At 39.0% G+C, this 16448-nt stretch overlaps 1 protein-coding gene across 3 annotated transcripts in view; it reads right to left on the bottom strand.

The window, feature by feature from the left end:
• Positions 1-16448, bottom strand: part of LOC124605477 (nuclear pore complex protein Nup98-Nup96) — a 135603-nt gene that overhangs the window by 20872 nt on the left and 98283 nt on the right. For 2 of the 3 annotated variants that reach the window (XM_047137194.1, XM_047137195.1), the window contains 2 exons: positions 9620-9685; positions 2407-2534 (listed from right to left, as the gene is read on the bottom strand). In XM_047137194.1, coding sequence (XP_046993150.1) covers positions 2407-2534; positions 9620-9685 — 194 coding nt within the window. The remainder of the gene's footprint in view (positions 1-2406; positions 2535-9619; positions 9686-16448) is intronic. The other variant, XM_047137196.1, reaches the window with a different exon arrangement.

Raw genomic sequence — 16448 nt, 5'->3', positions numbered from 1 at the left:
GAAACATGTCAACCGCTGAAACATGTCAACTGACAGTGCGTGTGTAGTTGGCTGTACTGCATTTGCATGGTTACAATCAATAGCCTCCGCACACAGCAGCACTGATATCCCCCAAATATATTTTGTAAATGTATATTGCAATCACCTGTGTATAAGCCATCACATAATAATGTATATGTACGTATAACAAAGAGCCTATTTTGGATTATGGAGAAAATAGCTAACAAGAAAAAGAGTTTGATAACAGATGAAACTGTGAAATAAATACATAAAAACCGAAGTTAATGACAGTGTCCATGAGAAGTTGTTCCAAATTGTTATTGTATATGTCACATAATAATATAAACCTAAGCATAACAAAGAACACACTATCAACAATTATAAAACAGGTACATACTCTGCTGCAGAGTGAAATAATTAATTCTGGAAACATTTACATTATCCAATTTACAAAGTCAATGGTGCAAGTTCATCCAGTTCTCTACCATCATCTGAATTGGTGAGAAAACAGTCATCATCATCATGAGAAATCATTAATTGCTTCAAATGGCTCTGAGCACTATGGGACTCAACATCTTAGGTCATAAGTCCCCTAGAACTTAGAACTACTTAAACCTAACTAACCTAAGGACATCACACACACCCATGCCCGAGGCAGGATTCGAACCTGCGACCGTAGCAGTCCCGCGGTTCCGGACTGCAGCGCCAGAACCGCAAATCATTAATTGTTCATTGTCATTTATATCATCATCTGTAGTCCTTGCTTATCTCATAAGCTTATCAATATGGTCTACTTTCTTCCTCCATCAGGTGGCATCTACAACTGTAAGACCTTCACGTGATAGGCTTTCTGCCTCTGTTATGGTAAAAGACTTCTTATTATTTCTAATGTAGGTCTTAACATCACTCCCAACCAATTCTATTGGGTTGAAATGGGAGTGATAAGGTGGTAGACTAATAACTATTTGACCCTGTTCCCTTGTAACTTCATCCACAACATACGTAGGCATCACAGGCTTACTTTGCCTCACAAGTGAATATAACAGCAGCTCTGTCAGACCCACATCCACAGCAACGTCTTGCACCAGCAACCACTGCAACAGTTACCCTGTTGTCATTATTTGTAGGAGTTTTATCTGATATCACTGAAAGGTAACATGCATTATCCATTACAAATATTGCCTGAACACTGAACTGGAGCAAAAAATTTTTAACCACTGCAGAAATCGTGGGTGGTCCAGGCCCTCATCATAGTCACATGTTTTCTTGACTGAAAAACTAAAAGTTCTTCATGCACATACTCGTTTGAAGAACCTACATCAGCAGCAATCAACCAGGCTCCTCTTCATGTTGGCTGATGACTGTTGCTATTCGGTGTATCAACTGTCCACAACTTATCAACTGCTTCTGCAGAGCTTAACCACATTTCCTTAATCATATAATTGAAAGGAAATCCGTACCTACAATTTTATGTAAGAGGATATAATGAACCACAACAACATGAGCTTTTTCACACAACAGTTTTTGTCCATCTAACTTTTTAAAGTGGAAGCCTATACCTGGTAACACCTCTGTTATTGAGGGGTATTCTTTCCTACTATAATGTCCATAAACATGCCAACAAATTGCATCGGTTTTGGATAAATTGGGGTCTGCAAACAGGCAAGGCTCCTCCCCCACAGGTACTGAAAAATACAGTTTTGCCCACAGGGGTTTTGCTACACATGATTTACTACAGTGTCTCTTAAGTCTTGAAACAGCACCCCTTTCTTTATTACAGTACTTTTATTGAGTCCTAGAGTTGTCAAGGTATGCCCTAAAACTTTATCAGCAGGAACTGATGGATGCTCATGAACAACAAAAAATTCTTTTTCTTGTTGGTGAAACTCACACGTCCTTCGTAGCCTGACTATTTAAAGGAAATCCACAACACAATAGATTATCACTAGGTAAATGACGTCTCTTTGATGCCATTTTTCAATAAACAAAGACTTTAGTCAAGCAGTGACATAACACAACTATACAGAAGCAAATGGTCACACACTTGCTCACAATGCATACACACGAATAGCTACAGGGGATAATTAATGTTGGAATGGTTCAGAAGCTGCCACATCTCACATTCCTCATTTGTTTATCAATCATACTGCCAACATTATGGTGTCTGTCGAATTACCTTTAAGTGACATGTTTCGGTTGCCCTGCTATACATCACTATTATTTTTAGCAAATTAATTAACATAAATCAACATACTTTACAAAAATGCTCTAAACAAACACTTCAATACAGGAAAGACCATATAGCACTTATTTACAGCTCTTAAAAATTACTAGTTCTTAACCAGTACACGAGGAATTAACAACTATGAAACACTTAATGTTAATCATTACAAGCATAATACATACCAGGTAATTCTTCATTAGCTCCAGTCCCTGCAGATATAGAAGACTGTTGCAACCTATCACTCAATGGCTCCACTGGCTGTTGTTCTCTTGCTTCCATTTCTGCACTATTCCGTGGCCGAACAGGAGTGCTAAATAACAAGATTCCAAGTTATTTATTTCTTTTTACACAGTTGTGTAAAACAGTATCTCCAAACGGCACGTTAACACTTAAGGCGATTTAGGGAGAAATGTACAATATACCGGGGGGGGGCAATTTTGTTGACTGATATTTTCTATTCCAAAATGTTGTAAAGAAGTAACATTACCACACCAAATATAATGTATTGATTTTGAGTACTGCACATACAAGTTTACATAGTAGTGAATCATCAGATCTGGATTTTAGTTTGGAGAGGAAATAAGGAATGAAATGTTAGTCTAGCTGATGATGAGGTCAACAGAGACTGAGCACCAGCTCGGACTGGCCAAGGAGGGGACAGAAACTGCCAGTCACCTTTTTAAAGGAATAATACCAGCATTCACCATAAGCTTATCACAAAAACCAATCCAATTCTCCAAAGTCACTCGGAGATTTGAACCCTGCCCATGAATTGTAAAGTGGCTTGCAGAGTACATTTATAGACGTAGAGAACGAAGTGCTGGATGGATGGATTGGGCAGGTCTTGTATCCGGGTCTTCTACAGGGATATGAATCCCCAAGGCAATAAGATGGGAGTTGGAGTGGCATAGGGATGGACTAGGATGTTGTGTAGATTAGTTGGGTGACAGAATATCACTCTAGGAGGGGTGGGAATAATCTTGCATTGAATGTCCCTCATTTCAGGAAACAATGATAGACAATTAAAACCCAACTAATAACATGGTTAATTTGTTCTAGTCCAGGGTGATATTGGGTGGCTAGTGGGGGCACTCCTGTGTAGTTGATTCTTGGGGATGCTGGGAGGATAAGGAGTGTATGAGTGTACGGCACAGGAAATCTGTTTGCAGATTAGGTTTCGGAGGGGATGGTAGTGACTGCCTCTGCGTAGTTCTCATCACTATAGATATAACCTCTACTGATGGCAAGATCATACTCTAGGGATTTTTTTGATGTGGAAAGGATGATAGTTGTCAAAATACAGTTATTGTTGGTGGTTAGTGGGTTTAATAAACTGTGAGATCAAAAGTATCGGGACACCTGGCTTAAAATGACTAACAAGTTCATGGCGCCCTCCTTTGGTAATGCTGGAATTCAATATGGTGTTGGCCCACCCTTAACCCTGATGACAGCTTCCACTCTCGCAGGCATATGATCAATCAGGTGCTGGAAGGTTTCTTGGGGAATGGCAGCCCGTTCTACATAGAGTGCTGCAATTAGGAAGGGTATCAATGTTGGTCGGTGAGGACTGGCACGAAGTTGGCGTTCCAAAACATCCCTAAGGTGTTCTATAGGATTCAGGTCAGGAGTCTGTGCAAGCCAGTCCATTACACGGACGTTATTGTCATGTAACCACTCCGCCACAGGGCATGCATTACGAACAGCTGCTTGATCGTGTTGAAAGATGCAATCGCCATCCCCAAATTGCTATTTAACAGTGGGAGCAAGAAGGTGCTCAACATCAATGTAGGCCTGTGCTGTGAACGTGCCACGCAAAACAACACGGGGTGCAAGGCCCCCTCCATGAAAAACACAACCACACCATAACACCACAGCCCCCGAATTTTACTGTGGGCACTATACAGACTGGCAGATGACGTTCACCAGGCATTCGTCGTACCCAGACCCTGCCATCGGATCAGCACATTGTGTGTCCTGATGCATCACTCCACACAACGTTTTTCCACTGTTCAATTGTCCGATGTTTACACTCTTACACAAAGCGAGGCATCGTTTGGCATTTACCGGTGTGATGTGTGGCTTATGAGCAGCCGCTGTACCATGCAATCCGAGTTTTCTCACCTCCCGCCTACGTGTCATAATACTTGCAGTGGATCCTCACACAGTTTGGAATTCCTTTGTCAGCAGTCTCTGTCAGTCAACAGACAAGATCGGCCTATATGTGCCCCTGCACGTTTCCACTTCACTGTCACATCAGAAACAGTGGACCTAGGGATGTTAAGAGTGTGGAAATCTTGCATCCAGATGTACGACGCAAGTGACACCCAATCACCTGACCACGTTCGAAGTCCACGAGTTCCGCGGAGTACCCCATACTGCTGTCTCATGATGTCTAATGACTCCTGAGGTCACTGATATGGAGTACCTGCACAATGCACCTAATATTAAAAAAAAATTATGTTTTTGGGGGTGTCCGTATGATTTTGATCACATAGTGTAAGTTCGGAGGTGTAAATGGAGCCATCAGAGAGGTCCAGGTCAATGTCCAGGAAGATGGGAAGTTGGGTTTATGAGGACCAGATGAAGCTGGTGGAAGTATAAGTGTTGAAGTTGTAGAAGAATGAGGGTAGTATGGCTTAGCCGTGAGTACAGGTCATAAAGGTATCATCAACGAACCTTGGTTTCGGGTTTTGGGAGGCTGTGAAGGTTTCCTCCACATGGCTCATAAAAAGATTGTCTAGGTTCCGGCTACCACCTAAGACCACCACATGGGACGGTTGCCATATTGTGCACTAAGTACATTGTAACCCCTTCTTATCTGCACGTGTCATCTGAGAACAAATAGTAAGACTCCCTGCAACACTGTGTGTTGCCTCAAACCATTGGAGAGGGACTAGCAGCAGCCAGACCAGGGAATTACAGTACTGCTGTGCAAACTATTGTGTTTAGTTAAGCTAAGAGGGTAAATGTCAAAATCGAATATTTATTTCCCTTCCAAACTTAATGGGGAGGCACTAACAATGACAAAGTCTAAAACAATTTTTCATTATTTTATTATTTTGCGGTAACCAGTTTTAAGTTATGCCACTTTTACACAACACTATTATTGCAGTGATAGTGCAGGCAACATTCAGGCAGAAATGCCCTATACTGGGCATTGCTACTTCAATGTCATCTGCACTATCACTGCAACAACAAACTTGTCTGAAGACGGCATATCTTCAACTGGTTACCAGAAAATAAAATATTAAATAGGCATAGTCCATACCAACTCACACAGGCTAGGGATTTAGCATATGTTAAAATGAAGTAAGGAACACACGTTTTGTTTTCTCCAAAAAGTTTCTGTTCTGAGATATAACCCTCCAAAGATGACACCGCGCATACTCTTTTTTCATTTGAAAGATAACTGCTTTATAATTACAAAGAAATCCTCCATTTGGACTTATCTGTCAAAGTTCTTTTACTATAGTGTTCTGAACTTACTTTATAATTCATGAAAAAAAATTTTTCAAAAATGCCAATCCATAAAATATATATATTTTTTATTGGTACCATATAGTTCTACATTCCCTGAAAAGGAGAGCTTCCACTTTAAGGTTGAATGGGTTTTATAAAAAATTGAAATTTTTGCAATACATAAAACCTGTTTTATCATCACATGTAACAGTCACATAAGAATCAAAACCTAGCCTTATTTACCATAATTTTGGTTTTGAAGATGAGTAAGAGACTCATTTTTCAAGCATTTAAATGATTCCAAAATGTATGTGAAAGGTCCAAAGACTTAAAGGTATCAATTTATACAACTTCTGTGCACTCTGTTTTGTGCTCAAATTAGCCACTCAATGGACTAAAAATGTGTTCCACTGCTTCAGTATCTTCCTTTGATATAGAGTGATGCCATCCTGTTGAACCAATAGGGACTGGAGCACGTACAATCTTCAAACACTGTGAACAGGAAGTAAGCACTGATGACATTGTTGCTGTCCTTTAGCTGGAAACCTATATCCAGCAGCTGGTCCATGTGGTAGCAAAAGGTTTACTACAATTTCGTTTAACTCATAACTGGTGTCTATAATCTTTGCAATCCACCAGTCACAGTCATAAACACACGCTACAATCTATCTTCTCAGGTTATGAATCTGAATATTATCCTACTGTTACCGAGGTGTTGGCCGAACGAACAAAATTTCTTCTTTCTGGCTCTTTAAAGTGTGTGCAATATGAGTTCACCCACCACTTTGAGTCCACAAATGCGTCTTCCGAATTTCTTTCACAGGAGTAGTTCGTTTGCACCAGTCTTCTTTTTTCTGCTCACGGATTTCTTCGATTTCATCTTTGGACAAAAGAATGAGGGCTGTGGATATGTAAGATTTCACAACTCTCATAAAATCCTCAGCATTCTGCATTGCAGCTGTATTTGGTCTGGAAAGATTATGTTTTGTAGCGTGGTGCTTCAGCAGGCCCCTAAACCATCACAAGGCTCCTTCCTGTGACCAGTAGCACTGTATACCCAGTCAGTTGGCACAAGCAACTTACTCAATTCAAACAGCTGTGACGAATTTTAAAATGACTAGGAGCACCATCAAAAATAATGATGATCTTTCTACCCGTTTGCAGTTGAAGAATTTTGCACATTGCTAGCAAAGCATGTGCTGAGTCAGGTCCTGTGTCATCACTTACAACTGCAACACTTGTGGTCTTGTTTTGAAAATGTCACTCCTGCAAAAATTGAAACCTGGTCATTACTCCAATGATACCCTTGTACTTCTCATGGGAGAATTGCAGACCAGTTCTCAACAAAATCACAGGGAAGCACTAAACATAATTCTTCAGCCTGTACACACCCTTTCACTTCTGAAATGGGTTGTTGCAATTTCTTCAGATGCTGGTGTGTTACTGCTTTCCCTGAGCATTTAACAAGGTCATCAATGAAACTGTCAAAGGCAACAGTTTTCTTAATTAGTTTATTTTCCTCCCATGTCACATATGTAATTTCTGAAGAGTTATCTGCTATGTCTTCCGGGCCAAGTGTCTGTAAATACAGTCCTCCCTTTCCAGGGCAGTCACTATATTCTTGAAACAAACAAGTATCTCACTTTACGTCACAGAGGACCAATGACTTCTTACACCCAACCAAGGTGTCATATGTCAAGTGCCCCAGTAAGTTCTTCGAAGTTACCACACGAAGTTACCACACAAAGTTAAAAATTCGCGCAGTACATACACGAACAGACATCTCTAGGTGGGTGTGGAACTACCCACTTAGGTCATAGTGCATAAAATTTTAATCTTCCAATATGTGAAGTTGTATAGTTGCACTTATAAATTGCGGAAGTTTCTTTACTACTGTGAGTCCTGTACTTCTTCACTTTCACAACTTTTTGACCTTCAACTGTTAGTTATAGTGTCTTTTTTTGTTGGCACTGTGGCAAGAACAGTCCCATTTATCTTCCAGATAAAACGACTGCACTATTTGAACTTGAGCTGCTCCTACAGGATGACTATAATAGGGATCTGACCTTCCAAGGACTTCTTTTACAGACCTCACATTTCTTGATTTGTCTACCATGTACTATGATACCGATGGAATGTGGTTCAATATTGCTTTCTTTGTAAATGTCTCTGGAATAATAGTTAAGACTTGCACCTTTTCACTGTAGGATGCAAATATTCAACAGCTGAATTGATATTTGTGAAAAATTCCTGGCAAGAGGTGCAAGAGTGCTTTGGTTCATTTTCTTCTGAAGTTGGAATTTTGGTCAGTTTTGCTGCAGTTTATTCATCCATAGCTTTAGCAATTTCTCTGTTCTTTCTTGATGCATAGAGCTTATGACTTGACTTCACTGACCACAGTTTCTTAACCGGACTAACACCTACCTCTGTAGTTGACTGGTTCAGGGTATTTAATTCTTCCTCTGTAGATGCAAAATCTGCAACATCTGCACCATGGGAGGCTTCACCTTGTTCACATACTATCATCGTTGTTATGCAGTCAAAAAATTTAAAACACAAAAAGTCGTACTGGAAACATCTTCACTTTCAGAGTCTTTAAATGAGAACACTTATTCCCAACCTGAACAAAGTCAGTTTTTGTCTTATATATCACTCTTTTATGGATATGCAAATAGTTCACAAGACATTTCAAACAATCCTTTTCACAAAACACACTGCAACTGTGTCAGCTGGCAAATTCCTTATGAAAGCACAGAACTCGGTGGATGGTCTCAGAGTGCTTAGAAGCCTCTTCAGTACAAAAATTAGCACTGAACAACTACAATACAGAAACGTGAAATAAACAACCATGACAAAGAAACTGACAAGAAACTACAACAAAGTGAAAAGAAATATCTGCAACAATGAAAGTGAAAAGAAATAACTGCAACAACAAAGACAATACAAATAAACATTGTAACAAAGAAATTAGTACGAAACAACTTCAGTGAAGACACACATTACCCTTTAAAGTTTTAAAAAAAATGATTTTTATAAAACAAAACCTGTCCAACTTAACAGTGGAAGCTCTCCTTTACAGACAATATAGTACCACATGGTACTAATCAACAGAAAAGAAATCAAACTTTCCTGCAATGGCATTTTTGAAAAAAAAAATTGCTGTAAATTATTTAAAAAATTCAAAAGGCGACAGTAAAGGAACTTTGACGGATATGTCCAAACGAAGGATGCCATTGTAATCATAAAGAAAGTATCTTTCAAATAAAAAAAATAAAAAAAAATATCTAGAACTGTTCCAGAGATACAGCGTTTTAAATTTTTTTCCAAAATTTACATCTTCAAAATGGTGTTCGCAGTGTCATCTTTGGAGGCCTGTATCTTGGGGCAGGAATTTTTTGGAGAAAACACAAAAATGTGTGTTTCTTACTTACTCCTGAATTTTAACATATGTTTAATTCAATAACATCCGAGACTATGCCCCTGCCTGAAGTGATACGGATTATGCCAATAATGACAAAGTGACCTGGACTATATCGAGATTAGTGTCTGATGTTCTGTCACTTAAGTTCTCAAGACATTATGCCTAAAGTCTTTACAAGTGGAAGTTGTAGATCAGCAGATTACCTTCCAATAACACCCCCTGCACAAAGTTGTTTGGCTATTGGATATTAACAGCATGTCTACAATATAAGTTCTATAATATATTTTTATAGCCTTTCTGAAATAGCATATTCTTCACCCATTACTATATAAAGTAAGTTCGCTTCTGTTTCACAAAGTACAGAAGTTCTTCAGATGCTGCTATGACAGCTACATGTTCTAAGGGAGCAAAACTTTCAAAATTTTAACTTTTTAAGATGAAAGACAAAAGTAAAAATGCATGTAAAACTGATGACTTCAATGTAATAATTTTCTTGTGAATCTACAGCTCATTACCTTTCTCTATCCAATGAACTGCTTCTATTGGGAGTTTCAGCAACATTCACATTGGTATTAATTAATCTGAAAGAAAAATGTGTGTTATTGTTAGTACTACATCATACACTAACAAACACGAAAAAACCTAACATTTCAAATACCATTATAACACATGGGAATGAGTATTAATCGTTCACTTAAATGCAGACAATTCTTTTGGCTGATCTATAATCATGCTGAACATATACACCAGGCAAGATGCACATTATCTGAAAAATAACCAAAAGTTTTGAAGAGAAATGACTTACATATTGACGAACTACAATGTTTACACATCAGTGCACGTTAAGTATCTCAAACAGATTTCCATACAAAAGAAACTGGTAAGGGCCCTGAGCTGTCACATTAAGGGCAGAATGAGAGATACACGTGAGGAACAGAAAGCTGTAACATCATGAGATTAGGAATGTTACATGTTATAGGAAACCTGTCCAAACAGCCCTCTGTGGATACATGTACTGTCAGCGTACTCCTGCTAATGTATCAAAAGCAGAGGAGAGTGGGGCGTAGCAGCTAAGAGGAAAAGGCAGGTTTCAGCTGGTTCTGGCAAGAGTAGCACATTCAAAGTGTCAGTCTGACAAATGAGACTTACCAGCCTTATCACAGACACTAGTTTGGCCAGAATATGAATTGTGTTACTGAAGATTTACATTCTGCATTAGATACACTATATTGTGTACGCACTAATCGAAAAGCAAAGAAATGAAGAAACCATACTGTTTGATGCAGAGCAAGAGTTGCTTTATTTTTTCATATCTTTTGAGGGCCATAAAAAGTGCTTAATATGTCACTAGAATTACGTACTGGGAAAAACACGATGACTGGAATCTCATGAGAATACCTGCCACAAAGAGAAACGATGCACTTTTCTTCTGACAGGGTTGGAAGGCTCCAGCAGATTGACAGAAGAGAAGTATTTCCATGATACACGGTGATCACTGGCTCTGGTATTTCAGTTCCCTAAACTCCTCAATGCAAGAGAATTCAATCACATATACTGCATACATGATTCTTCCTAGATTTAATTTTTGTTTAAAAACATCAGTTCCATATTCAAACCAGAAAATGTTCCATACCCCAGGGAGAAGGCATGAGAAAAAATTCCAAGACTTTGGGCAACTCAAAACAAAATTTGTACAATTTTTGCAAGTGGAATTGCTCTGGCAGTTACCGTATTTACTCGAAGCTAAGCCACACTTTTTTTCCAATTTTTGCTATCCAAAAAACTGCCTGCGGCTTAGAATCGAGTGCAAAGTAAGCGGAAGTTCTGGAAAATGTTGGTAGGTGCCGCCACAACTGACTTCTGCCATCGAATATATGTAGCGCTACACAGGCATGCTTTGCAGGCACAAAAATAAATACTGACACCAAAACCTCTGCGTCAGTAAATAAATTAAAAGAAAAGATAGAAGAATGTAAACATTACGTCACGTATTCTTTTGTGTTTGCTGCTATCTCATTTAAATTATGTCTGCCTAATAAACTACGAAACTAGAGTGAGACAACAGCAAACGCGGAAGAATATACATATAATGCCATGTTTATATTCGTATTATTCTTATGCCTAATAGTGATACAGTCAGAAATGAAGCACGACAACTGACTAGATTTTGAAATCTAAGATGATCCTAATTTCTGTGCAGAATGTAATGTACTAAAAGAGGCACCTGCAAAGATTTTCAAACGGAGAAAATTTTTCGCTAAACTCTCGTTCAGAACATCTTCTATCATACGCAGTCTATTATTTGGTTCTTGTTGATCATTATCAAAGAAATCAGTAGTGTAAGTAACAACAAATAGCAGTTTCTTGCCATTGTTTCACTGAGACAATTCCTTTCTTTTTTTATTGTAAGCGGCGGTAGCACGCACAAAAGCAAGCCATGCCACGAGCAGCGACAGGTCGTTAACACTCACTATTAGAATGCGACAAACAATGCATGACACAGTACAATAATGCATTTTCAGCTTAGAGTGATGTAAACACCTATAACAAAGAGAACGGCACATATCAGATCAAAGCAAAATAAGCAATAGATTGAAACCAGACGAAGCACGTGAAAAAGGAAGGGTACCCGTATAAATACAGACTGAGCACCTGACGCATAGCAATGGCTACCTGGTAAAGCTGAACTGCTAAGCTTATGACTAGAACCAAACTACTGTAACTGTATCTTCATCCATTCGACCTAAATTGTCTCTCATGTTACAATGGACCAACTTTGTTTCGATTTGGAGGTGCAATCTAAAACTTCCCTCTCCCCTTGAATTGCGAGTCACAAATTTCAGGTGCGGCTTAGATTCAGGAAATTTTTTTTTCCCTTGATTTCGAGTCTCATTTTTCAGGTGCGGCTTAGATTCGAGTAAATACGGTAAGTAACATTTCAATAAGATGTTTGGAGGCAGGTTTGGGGACGACACATCCCAACAGTGGCCACCCTGATTACCAGATATAGCTTTTTTACTGACAAGGGAAACTCCCTATCGCACCCCTCTCAGATTTAGTGATAAGAGGGCCCAGTGGACAACTTGTCGAAAAGTGAACACAGATCAAGCATGAACAGGAGGAAGGTATACTGAACTGCGAAAATAACCAAAATAGAAACAGTGAACGGTCCAAGCTTACCAAGTGCAACATTGAGCTAAGAAGAGAAGTGACAATGTCGTGGTTAAGTGGTCATGGTATTGGATTTGGATTGCAAAACTGGCAAGCCGTGTTCAAAGCTCTCTCTCTCTCTCTCTCTCTCTCTCTCTCTCTCTCTCTCTCTCTCTCTCTCTCTCTTTTTTTTTTTTTTTTAAATTCACACTTGTGTCTGTGTTGTGGTGTAGTGACCGTTTGCAACAGCGAGGTGTAGGTAAGGGAGAGGTATAATGAAAGTTGATAGTGCACAACTGTTTTATTTATTAGCAGCCAAAAGAAAGTGGCTTTCTAATAGGAACCGCAAACGTTTGATGACAAGGTGACAAGCCAACCAAATCCTTCACCAGAAAACATATCTGGTGTGTCAAACACAGCATTCATGACAATGTGTGTGTCATAACATAGGAATCTCTTATCGATTATCGACACACCTAATTCGTACACCTGGTGAGTGAGTGAGTGAGTGAGATATGTCTTCTCACCTGGTTTAGGTGTTCATACAAATGTGAATGTGGTCACTCAAGGAAATGATGAATACAAAATAATTTGTTACATAAGCTGCAACAACGAATTTAACAGCTTCAAAATCACATAGTTCCTCTATGCTCTGTCAAAACATATGTTTTTAATGTTTTTGAAGTTGCATTCCATTTTGGAAGATTTAGCTCTTGAATTCCTTTGTTGTAACACAGTTCACATCCGTTTATTTGTTGTTTTCATTTCTGAGAGACATCTATGTGGTATCTCACCTGCTCTTACTATTCATCACATTTACTTGCGACGGTAATGTCTTCTTACCACATGAGTTATATTTTATTACCAATGTATAGTATGACAACTTCCAAGACTACAGAAGGAGATCAAACATGTCAATGACTGGACGAACAGTTAATAAAGTTGTGAAAAAATAATAATAAAAATAAGTGGCACAAGGTATTTAGAACCTGGCTCGACTGCTTCATAGTCCAACACCATCACCACTTAACCATAGCTCCTATAAGTCTCCTCAATGTTGCACTGCTTAAGCTTGGATCGTCCATTGTCTGTATTTTGCTTTTTTGTAGTTCAGTACGCCTTCTTCCTGCTTTCATGCTTTACCAGTGTTCAGCTTTAGATGAGCTATTCAATGGGTCATCTTACCATTAAATCTCACAGGATGTGATGGGGAGGTTCCGTTGTGAGGTTTTTTTTGAAAATCCACATCTACCAGGCATGGATCAACACACATGAAGAGCTGGCTGCAAAAATTTTTGAGGTCACGATAATCATGTGCAACATGCCAGCAATTTTCAACGGGGTATGCCAATCATTTCTTCAACAATGACAATTCTGTGACGCAATTTTGAGCATTTGTCAATGATGGTTTAAAATTTGTTTTCTTTTTTACTACTGTCTTTCTTCACACTTATTGATGTACTATACTTGTTAGCATAGAAGTTCATTAAAACTTGGGTCATTCAATTATTAATAATATTGCTCCTTACAGTATCATGTGTGTACTGTCTTACCGCAGTGCTGTTCCCAAAGTAAAGCAAATTCTATTAATAAGATAATAGAGTAGTTGATTTAATAATTGAGCTTTATCACAGAAAATTTGCACCTAACAATCAGCCTAGATGGGAATTCAAAGATTGCCTGGCTTCGACTATTTAGCTGAAACAACCGTCCTTATTACTAACAGTTATTAGCTGGGTAAGTTGGTTTAAATGCACATACTTCCATATGCTTGCCACTATTGGCTTCTGTTTTATGGTCATAGCTCCATAATGTTGCATTTCCAATCCAGGGATATCCAGTAAATTTTGCTTATTTCGATGTCCTCTACTTTTCAACATACTATGGTCTCCTACCCTGCTCTGGCCTTATCTGGTTGATTGGAAACTGAGGAATGCCAATAATTTAGAAGCAGATATTACAATAAAGCTAGAAATTTTGTGTCTCAGCAATCCTCCTTGCTTTCGCCATTAACACTTTGGGTACATCATCTGAAAAACTTGGGCACTGTTGGCCTTCCTGAAAGTTACAACCTGGCCTGCATAATTTGTTCTTTTATAAGATCTACTAGTTAAAGCATTTCTGAATTATACCATGAAAAATGTGATCTTAGCATTCTTCACTACATGTGTGCATATGCTGGAAACGTGTATTTTGTCCTTTTTGAGGATCTTTTCAATGGGAAATTTCTGCAGGCTCAATAGCATCCAGGTGATGTGAAATTGACGAGTTCTCATGACAATGAGAAAGATTATGTTGCAGATGATTTGGGAGATAGCATGAATCACAATTAAAAAATAAATAAATAAATAAATAAAAATTTCACAAAAGTGCAAGTAAATAATTTTGGAAACAAAACAATCAGATTGTGTCTTGATTCAGTTCACTGCTCAGCACATGCACCAATAATTCTGTATCTAGTCTAGTAACCAGCAATTTTGTTTACCATTATCATTCTCACCTGGCAGCAGTGTTTAAATATGCAGATTAAACAAATCAAACAAACTTTATAAGCTAATTAAACTCAATGTCACGAGCGACAAAACCTTCCCTGTCTCAATCACTAGGTGTCCAAAATAGGAGATATGAATGCATGTTGAGCCCAGATGGGTGACAACAAGCAAGCACTCACTCTAAAGCAAGTTTCCATCTACAAAGTTCTGAGCCACAACTAATTCCAGACTTTTCAACAGATTATTATGAAATAACAGCAAAAACCATGACCCTTCATCCTTACTACCATCTTTGCCTTAGTATGTTCTGGATATAAGATGACCCCATATTTTTTTTATTTGTTAACACATTCTGACTAGCTAAAATCATAAACTTTTATTGGTGTAAAGGATATGTCTAAAATGTTAACATTGCACCTATTGTAAATTTTGTACCATTTATTGATTGTGAACATTTTGATAATGCAAAGAGAAACAAAATAAACCAAAAGAAAAGGTTTACACTAATGAAACTTCCTGGCAGATTAAAACTGTGTGCCCGACCGAGACTCGAACTCGGGACCTTTGCCTTTCGCGGGCAAGTGCTCTACCATCTGAGCTACCGAAGCACGACTCACGCCCGGTACTCACAGCTTTATTTCTGCCAGTATCTCGTCTCCTACCTTCCAAACTTTACAGCTCTCCTGCGAACCTTGCAGAACTAGCACTCCTGAAAGAAAGGATATTGCGGAGACATGGCTTAGCCACAGCCTGGGGGATGTTTCCAGAATGAGATTTTTACTCTGCAGCGGAGTGTGCGCTGTTATGAAACTTCCTGGCAGATTAAAACTGTGTGCCCGACCGAGACTCGAACTCGGGACCTTTGCCTTTCGTGGGCAAGTGCTCTACCATCTGAGCTACCGAAGCACGACTCACATTCTGGAAACATCCCCCAGGCTGTGGCTAAGCCGTGTCTCCGCAATATCCTTTCTTTCAGGAGTACTAGGTCTGCAAGTTTCGCAGCAGAGCTTCTGTAAAGTTTGGAAGGTAGGAGACGAGATACTAGCAGAAGTAAAGCTGTGAGTACCGGGCGTGAGTCGTGCTTCGGTAGCTCAGATGGTAGAGCACTTGCCCGCGAAAGGCAAAGGTCCCGAGTTCGAGTCTCCGTCGGGCACACAGTTTTAATCTGCCAGGAAGTTTCATATCAGCGCACACTCCGCTGCAGAGTGAAAATCTCATTCAGGTTTACATTAGTTTACTAAGCCTGTCTATAGCATCATTATTTTTAATCATCGCCATCATCCTGATGGCACAGGTGTGGAATCATCATCTTTGTTATCACAAATATTTGGTTGTTTCTTCTGAATATTGAGGTTGTGGGGTTACTGTGAGATCCAAGAACATAGCTGTTTGTGGACTGCCTCACAGGAGATGAAACAGTTTACCAGTGGTGGGACTGCAGCAGTAGGGTGCTTATAACAAGTTTTGCAACGTCAGGCAAGAAAATGCAAATCACATTTGGAAGAAAGGATTATCATTAATGGTATAGAATCTGGTCAATATTGTCCAACCTGGAAAGGTGATGAAAAGTGACTCTTTCCAGTTCCAGAATTGTATCAGGTGGAAAGGCCTCCTTTCAGAGCATAGCTTCAGAAAAATAATAGCACTTGAGCAAATAGATGGTAAATTCCAAACTAGGTTTGTTTTGTGTAACAACGTTTGC

Source organism: Schistocerca americana, chromosome 3, assembly GCF_021461395.2.
Source record: "Schistocerca americana isolate TAMUIC-IGC-003095 chromosome 3, iqSchAmer2.1, whole genome shotgun sequence".
NCBI classification, from domain to species: domain Eukaryota; kingdom Metazoa; phylum Arthropoda; class Insecta; order Orthoptera; family Acrididae; genus Schistocerca; species Schistocerca americana.
Note: the sequence above shows the minus strand (reverse complement) of the source record. Positions and strands in the feature narration are given on the sequence as shown.